General features: G+C 66.9%; 1 protein-coding gene across 1 annotated transcript; it reads right to left on the reverse strand.

Annotated features, from left to right (window-relative positions):
* Window positions 1-6,822: 6,822 nt before the first annotated feature.
* SSTR5 (somatostatin receptor 5) lies at window positions 6,823-7,920 on the reverse strand. The gene has a single exon (XM_069486541.1). The coding sequence runs from the start codon at window positions 7,918-7,920 to the stop codon at window positions 6,823-6,825; it is 1,098 nt and encodes a 365-aa protein (XP_069342642.1).
* Window positions 7,921-8,245: the final 325 nt, after the last annotated feature.

Genomic DNA, 8,245 nt, shown 5'->3' on the forward strand with positions numbered 1-8,245 from the left:
CCTGCGTGGGCAGGACGGGCCAAGGCCTCAGAGCCCCCTGGGGACTTGCGAGGGGGCCCTGCGGGCAGGTCCAGGACAGGCGGCGGCACCTGCGTCCTGCCCACCCTCCAGGCCTATTTACCTTAAAAAGCGACTGAGGACTGGAAGACGAGACGAGGTCAGGACTCTCCGCAGGGCCATGGAAGCCCCTCTCGGGCGGGTGTCACGGGCGGGTGTCACGGGCGAGTGTCGCGGGTGCTCCTGCAGAACCAGGCCAGGGACGCGGGGTCGATGAGTCCTCGCCGCTGCCCGCCAGCCAGAGGACAGAGGGGGGCGGGGCGCTCGCCGCAGCCACCGCGAGCACAGCCATGGGGAGCAGGGCCACCCGCACGTGCACACCCCGCGAGGAGGACGTGACGTTCCGGTGACGTTCCGGTGACGTTCCGGTGACGGTCTCACCGGGCGCAATTCATCCCCTTTCAGTTCATCCGTGTAGCGAAATTCCAGTAAGACCCGGTTTTAAATATTTAGGTGGAATTCATCTAACATAGAGTCCACCTGTCAGAGGGGACAGTGGGGTTTACCACGTCCACGGCGCTGTGCCACCACCTCTGTCTGGTCCCCCAGGAAGGCGGCCCGCAGTCCCACGCCGCGCCCCCCCAGCCCGGGCACCCTCTGCTCCGTCTCTGCGACCCCTGCTCTGGGCCTTCCACGTACGTGGAGCCGCAGCAGCTGTGGCCTTTGCGTCTGGCCTCTCTCCCTGAGCACGCTGTTACCGAGGTCCGTCCCTGTTGTGGCCCTGCGGTCTCCACCCTCCAGGCCCCAGCCCCTCCGTGGAAAACTGTCTTCCGTGGAACCCAGGACTGGGGGTGGCGGCCGCACAGCCCAGGTGAGCGCGGGCGAGCGAGTGAAGCTTCACCTGTATCCGCAGCCGTCCCCGTGGCTGGCGTCACCCGAGCTCCCCCCACGCCCCGGTCTGTGGAGAACTGTCCTCCGTGAAACTGGTCCCTGGTGCAAAAAAGGCTGGGGACCGCGGCAGCCAGTGCCACAGCGTCCTTCCCCTTTAAGGCTGAGAACTGTTCCACGGCACAGACAGACCTCATCTGTCCATCTGTCCACGCACACTTGGATGAGGCTATCATGAACATCTGTGTAAAAATTCCATTTTTTTTTTTTTTGAGACAGAGTCTCACTCTGTTGCCCGGGCTAGAGTGAGTGCTGTGGCGTCAGCCTAGCTCACAGCAACCTCAAACTCCTGGGCTCAAGCGATCCTCCTGCCTCAGCCTCCCGAGTAGCTGGGACTACAGGCATGCGCCACCATGCCCGGCTAATTTTTTTGTATATATATATTTTAGTTGTCCAGATAATTTCTTTCTATTTTTAGTAGAGACGGGGTCTCACTCTTGCTCAGGCTGGTCTCGAACTCCTGACCTCGAGCGATCCACCCGCCTCGGCCTCCCAGAGTGCTAGGATTACAGGCGTGAGCCACCGCGCCCGGCCAAAAATTCCATTTTTTAACGTCATAAGAATCGTGTTTAAGGGAACCCGGAAGAGTGACTCGGCGACAGAACTGCAGGGAACCTGGACCCCGCTCAGCCTTGGCGGAGGCGTCTCTAGCGGGTACTCGGTTGGAGCATACGTGTAATGGGCGTGTGGCCCCCACGCAGAGACAGGCGCGAGAGAGCAGGCGGCCGAGAGGAGGGGCCTCTTCCCATGTCACAGTCACGCGTGTGCCAAGACCAAGTTCCGCTGGATAAAGAGCTCCCGGCACTGAAACCACTGAACGTATGTGGGACGGACACGCGTGTTCGCGGCAGCGCTAGTCACGGCAGCGCTAGTCACGGTAGCCAAAAATAGGTGCTGTGGGCCGAGCGAGTCCCCAGAATTCCCATGTTGAAACCTCGTGGCCAGCGTGACAGTATGAGGAGGTGGCTGCGTGGCTGCAGCAGCACAAATGACGAAGTGACATGTGGCACATGCCCACGGGAGACACGGCTCAGCCCTAAAAAGGAAGGACGTTCCGGCACACGCCGCAACACGGGTGAGCCCGCGGGCCCTGTGCTGGGTGAAGTCGGTCGTCACAAAGCACACACTGGATGGTTCCGCTCACGCGTGGTCCCTGGCGATGTCACGGTCACAGGACGAGTGGCGTGTTGGGCGGGGCTGGGAGGGAGGACGGGACAGTTTCCGTCTGTGCTTTGAGCACGTTCAGGACACGGAGCCGGCTGCACGGCCGTGGGGACGAACTGACTGCCCTGAACTGGGCACAGACACGGGCAAGGTGCTAAAATTTTGTTATATGCATTTCACCAAAATATTCAAAATTTGTGGGGACATTTAGCTACTCTCTGGATGGGGAACAGCCTCCCAATTAAGCAAGAAGTGGGAGAATCTTCCAGGTAGGTAAATGACGCATCTGACTTCACGAACTAGAACCCACCGCGCTGCGCCCGTCCTGGACCCGAGCCCCGAGCCCAGGAAGGCGCCTGCCCGGGACACGGTAACAGGCGGCTTCCCGCCCGTCGGGAACCAGCACGGAGTGCGGGGAACACTCGTGAGGAAACGGGAATTGGGAAGACACGGGAAAGAACGAAACTCATCTTGGTGGCCAAGGACCCGCGAGGACGCCCCTTCCTCGCCACCAGGAGTGTCGGTGTCTAGATACTCTCGTTGGCCACAGGCATCTCCCAGCACGTGGTCACTGCCGTGGTCTGTCACCCTCGGGGGACACGGGCAGCCGCACTGTGCAGAGAGCCAGCGGGGCAGAAGCAGCGGGACCCCCGTCTCCCTCCAGGACTGCCTGGCATGGCCCCGGGCAGAGCCGGGAGCAAGAGAACGTGGCCAGCGTCCCTTCCCGGAGCTCCGAGCCCCGTGGAGGCGGCGGCGCCAGGCAGGACCTGGGCCCTGTGTGGGGGAGGCGCTCGGCTTCCACAGGCACAAGGGCAGCTCCCGGGCACCCCTCACCCTCTGGCCACCCCCTCGGGCTTCATGACCACGAGTCAGGGACTCTGGTGGAGCGGCCGTGTCTCCTGTTAGTCCCCCCACCCCTCCGGTCACTGACTGCCATGGACCACACTGGCCGCTCCCGGCGTGTCCAGCCAGCGGGAGCCCAGCAGGGTGCGGGAGGGAGGGAGGAGAGAGGCGGCTGGAGGCCTCTGTTCCATCAGGCGGCTCCTCAGCCCCTCTGTCCCCCGTTGTGCCCCGACGGTGGCAAAGCCCCCAAGACTGTCAGCACCACCCCCCGGACTGTGCAGTGTCCTGCGGCAAAACCCCCCTCAGACCCTGGAGCTGAAACCCTGGAGCAGGAGTGGGGGAGACAGCGGGGGAGACCGTGAACAGGTCTGTGTTGGGGGGAGGGAGGGCGGGAGGGGGCGACGGGGAGAGACATGGGGTGGGGGGCGGCGGCTGTGGCCAGGGTGGGTCAGACAGAGGCAGAACCCAGGAGGTCGGTGCCACGTGACAGCTTGCAGGGACCCTGGGCTCTGCCACCCATAGGAGCTGTGGGGGTGGGGCCAGCCCTGCCTGCGAGACCCACACTGTGGCCCCGCCCTCCCCCTTTCCCCCAGCCTGGGGTCCCGGCGGGGCAGTCCCGGGGCTGGCGGCTGCTGCAGGGGTCCCGAGAGAGCCCCCACTTCTGCCCGATCCCGCCTCCCCCACCCGCCAGCTCCTCCTGCCCCCACCCCGCCCACGCTGCTCCTGCTGGTGGGGGCGGGGTGGGCTGGGAGGGCCTGTCAGCCCCCCAGACTGCTCCCCTCGCTGTGGGGACGATGACGGCCGCCCTTCCCGCCCCCATTTGTCCTTGCCCCCAGAGCCGGATGTCCCGCGAGGTCACTCTGGGAGCCTGCGTAGCCGCGGCCAATAAAACCCACCCAAGCGCGCAGAGCCGCCGCCCGAGGATGTTTGCTCTGTGCCGCCCGCAGCCCAGGGCCCTCGGGGAGCAGCTCTGCGGCCCCCACAGGTGTCCTGGCCACCCACACACCCGCGCTGTCCCCAGGTGGTGGCCAAGGACTGTAAGGAGGACCCAGCGCCTCCTGGGACACTCGCCTGAGCCCTGCCAGGCCTTTAACGCAGGGCCCTTGGAGCATCTGGGTCCTCGTCCCTCCTCTGTGGCCCCAGGGACTGTCCCCACCAGCCATGCCTGGTACCCCGGGTGCAGGGGCTGCCCAGAGCCTTCCGGAACACCCCCCAGCCTACCAGACCCAGGGATGCGTCCTCCCACACACTCCAAGCAGGAACTCGCCTGATGCCGCTGCCTCCTTCCCCAGGCCTTGCCAGGGACGCCAGTTCTGCCCCAAGCACCTCTGGAGCCCCCACCCGGGGCCAGGCCACCGTGACCTGGCGCCTGGACGGCTCACAGACTCTGCTCTGGCCCCGCGTCCGGCCTCCTCCCTTCCCTCCGACTGCAGTGAGTGCAGCCCTGTCCTTCCTCAACCCAGCAGCCTGGGGTAAATCTTCCCTCAGGGCAGGGCCTGGGGGGCCACCTGCTCCTCTCTCCTGCCCCCACGGCCCAGCACCCACCCCAAGGCAGACAACATGCGTGGCTGTGGACTTTTGCCTCTGAGCCTTCACACATGCTGTTCCCTCTGCCTGGAATGCTCTTCCAGCTCGACTTTGGATGGCCACGACCGAACCCAATGCTGGCGCACACAGCAGGTGCACACAGTAGGTGCACACAGCAGGCGCACACAGCAGGTGCAACACAGTAGGTGCACACAGCAGACACACACAGTAGGTGCACACAGCTAGTGCCCACAGCAGGTTCACACAGTAGGTGCACACAGCAGGCGCACACAGCAGGTGCGCACAGTAGGTGCACACAGCAAGTGCCCACAGCAGGTGCGCACAGTAGGTGCACACAGCAGGCACACACAGTAGGTGCACACAGCAGGCGCACACAGTAGGCACACGCCATCATTTGCCAGAGGAGGACACATGTGCCCTGCTTCTGCGGTCAGCCAGCCCGGGCTGCAGGAAGTAGGACAGTGACCCAGGCCCAGCTGCTGGGGACACCATTTGCATTTACTGTCCCCACCATGCCAGCCTGGCAGGAGTCAGGGGGACTCTGTGGGCACAGGGTGTGCACCTGGCGTGGTCAAGCCCGAGGTGGCCAGGGTGCCCAAGGATCGGGGCTCGAGGGCATCGTCACCTCTGGCGGGTAGGGCTGGCAGCTGTCCCACCCCCACCCCCACCCCGCGCCACGCTCGGCTGCTGGCCCCGGGCGAGCAGGACCGCAGATCGATGGGGAGATTGATCCGGGCAGATTTCCCAGCCATCTGGTCGCGCCCCAGTCACCGAGCAGACGCGCTTTGCGCCCAGGTCCGCGACAGCCGGACCGCGGGGGATGCGCCGGCTCCTCCAGGGCCCCGGGCACCCCCCCTGGGATGCTGGACCTGGGGGTGGGTTTTGTCACCCGTTCCTGGTGACGCAGATGCGGAACCCTACGAGCTCCCTGTGGAGAAGCCTCCCCGCCCAAGCGACGGTGCTGTCGGAGCCGGGGACCCCCAGACACCTCCCGTCTTCCCTTCACCCCGCACCCCGGGACCCCCAGACACCTCCCGTCTTCCCTTCACCCCGCACCCCGGGACCCCCAGACACCTCCCGTCTTCCCTTCACCCCGCACCCCGGGACCCCCACACACCTCCCGTCTTCCCTTCACCCCGCTCACAAACTGCACCTGTCCGGTCCCGCTTCCCACCCATCCCCCGCCCCGCAGCCTCGAGCCGCGCTGGGGCCCGGAGGCGCCGGCTGCAAGGACAGTATTTGCTTTGAGAAAGAATCAAACATTTATTCTGCGATTTATCCAGGAGAGCGGCCGTCAGACACGAGTGTCCTCGTCCCTCGGAAAGTGTCCCAGGCTCAGCCCGTCTGGAGCTGTTCGCCCACCCGGCCTGCCCCGCACGGCTCAGCCGCCCCTGCGCCTCCTGGGAGGACGCGCCCTGCTCTGGCGGACGCGGCGCAGGTCCACAGGGGCCTGGCGCTCGCTCACACCCACGCGGCCGCTGCCTGCCCAGCATGGCGTTTGCTGTCTGCCCACGGCCACCAGGACTGTCCCCTCTGCTCTCCTGTCCCTGCCCCTCTCCTGGCCCGGCCCTGCCTAAAAGCAGAAGACACAGCCATGGTCCCCTGGTCTCTCCCGGCCTCCAGTGGGAGCCCCTCCCCAACCCCAGCACTGGGCCCCACAGGACAAAACCAACCCCAGTGGACACGGCCGGCTGCCCCCCAGCCCGGCCTCCTCCGCACTGGGCAGCCTCCTTCCCCCACCCCCGCCGCGCTGCTCCGTCTCTCTGGGACAGCAGCTGTGGCCAGAGCGTCCGGTGGGGGCCGCAGGCAGGGGCTGGAGCCCCCAGGACAGGCGTGACCCTGGCTGACCAGGGCCCAGCACGGCTCTGGCCCCCCCGCCGCGTCCTCCGAGGCCAGGCCGCAGCGCAGAGGCGCCGGGGAGCAGAGCCAGGGCAGAGGCTTTGGGGGGCCTTTAATTTCACAGAGTGGCGCCTGCACACTGACGGGGGGTGCGGGGCTGACACACGAGGGCACATGTAGCTGGGGGGGCCCAGCGGGGCCGCGGGGTGGGCAGGTCGCCAGCTCACACCGAGGGTCAGGAAGACGCTCGTGCCCAGCGGAAGGAGCTTCAGGAAAAGCCGCTGCCCCGGCTGGGGGGGCTGACACGGGTGGGGACACAGCGGGGAGGCCCTGAGCGCTGTCCCCAAGCCCAGCTCTGGGGGCCCCGCCCAGCACAGGCTGGCAGGACTCTGGCCACGCTGTGCCCACCCTCGGCCCGGCAGCCCCGTCTTCAGAGCTGGTGCCGGGCCCTCGGCACACCCCACTCCCCGGGGCTGACGGGGCTCACAGCCTGCTGGTCTGCATGAGCCCGTTGGGCTCTGGGCTGCGCGGGGGCGGCGTGGCCTCCCGCGGCTGCCCACTCTTGTCCGGCCGTGGCTCCGTGGCATCTGCGTCCTCGGTGCCGTAGCCCTTGCGGAGGCACAGGACCTTCCGGAAGCTCTGGCGGAAGTTGTCCGAGAGGAAGCCGTAGAGGATGGGGTTGGCGCAGCTGTTGGCGTAGGACAGGACCACCGCGAAGAAGTAGAGGCCGGCGGAGGCGGGCTCCTCGGGCAGGGCCACCGCCAGGTTGACCAGGTTGACCGCGAAGAAGGGCAGCCAGCAGCCCGCGAACACGGCCACCACCACCACCACCATGCGCGTCGTCTTGCGCTCTGACCGCCGCCGCCGCCGGCAGCCGGCACGCGCGCCCGCGGCCTTCACCTTGAGCACGATGAGCAGGTAGCAGAGGCAGATGACCAGCAGCGGCCCGAAGAAGCCCAGCACGGACGTGTAGATGACGAAGACGGCGCCCCACAGCCCCACGGGCTCCGGCCAGCTGAGGTTGCAGGTGCCCCAGCCCTCCTGGATGTCCGCGAACACGGGCAGCGGCAGCGCCATGAGCAGCGAGAAGGCCCAGACGGCGGCGCTCGCCAGCTTGGCCACGCGGGGCCGGCGCCAGCGCGCGGAGCGCAGGGGGTGCACCACGGCCAGGTAGCGGTCCACGCTCATGACGGTCAGGCAGAAGACGCTGGTGAACTGGTTGACGCCGTCCAGCGTCATGACCAGGCGGCACAGGAAGGGTCCGAAGGGCCAGAAGGAGGCGGCGTTCTGCGTGGCCAGGAAGGGCAGCCCGAGCAGCAGGAGCACGTCGGCCACCGCCAGGTTGAGGATGTAGATGTTGGTGACGGTCTTCATCTTGGCGTGGCGCAGCACCACGTAGATGACCAGCGAGTTGCCGCCCAGCCCCACGGCGCACACCAGCAGGTACAGCACGGGCACCAGCACCGCCCGGGCCCCGGCCGCGGGCGCCCGCCCCGCCAGCGTGCCGTTGTCGCTGCCTGCCGGGGCGGCCGCGGGGGAGGCGTTCCAGCCGGGCGCGGGCACCGGGAACAGGGGCTCCATGGCGGCGGCCCGAGGGCGCGTCCGTCTCTGCAAGAGAAGGGCGGACGAGGGCCGTGAGTCTGGCCGTCCAGGCAGCCCTGCCCGGGCCGCCCCGCCTGCCGGAGGCAGCGGGATTACGGGGTAAACACGATTAGTCATGTTCAACCCGGGAATCGCATTAAGCAAATTGTTTGGAAAACAAGCCTGGAGAGGAAGGAGCAACCGGGCAGGTGGCCGGGAGCCGGGACGGGGAGGGCTGTCGATACCCTGGGCGCCCTCCATGCCTCCCCGGAACCCTCGCAGCCCCGCTGACCCGTGTGAGAGGTGCAGCTGTCCTGGGCGACCC

The sequence above is a fragment of the Eulemur rufifrons genome, chromosome 14 (genome assembly GCF_041146395.1).
Source record: "Eulemur rufifrons isolate Redbay chromosome 14, OSU_ERuf_1, whole genome shotgun sequence".
In the NCBI taxonomy this organism is placed as follows: Eukaryota; Metazoa; Chordata; class Mammalia; order Primates; family Lemuridae; genus Eulemur; species Eulemur rufifrons.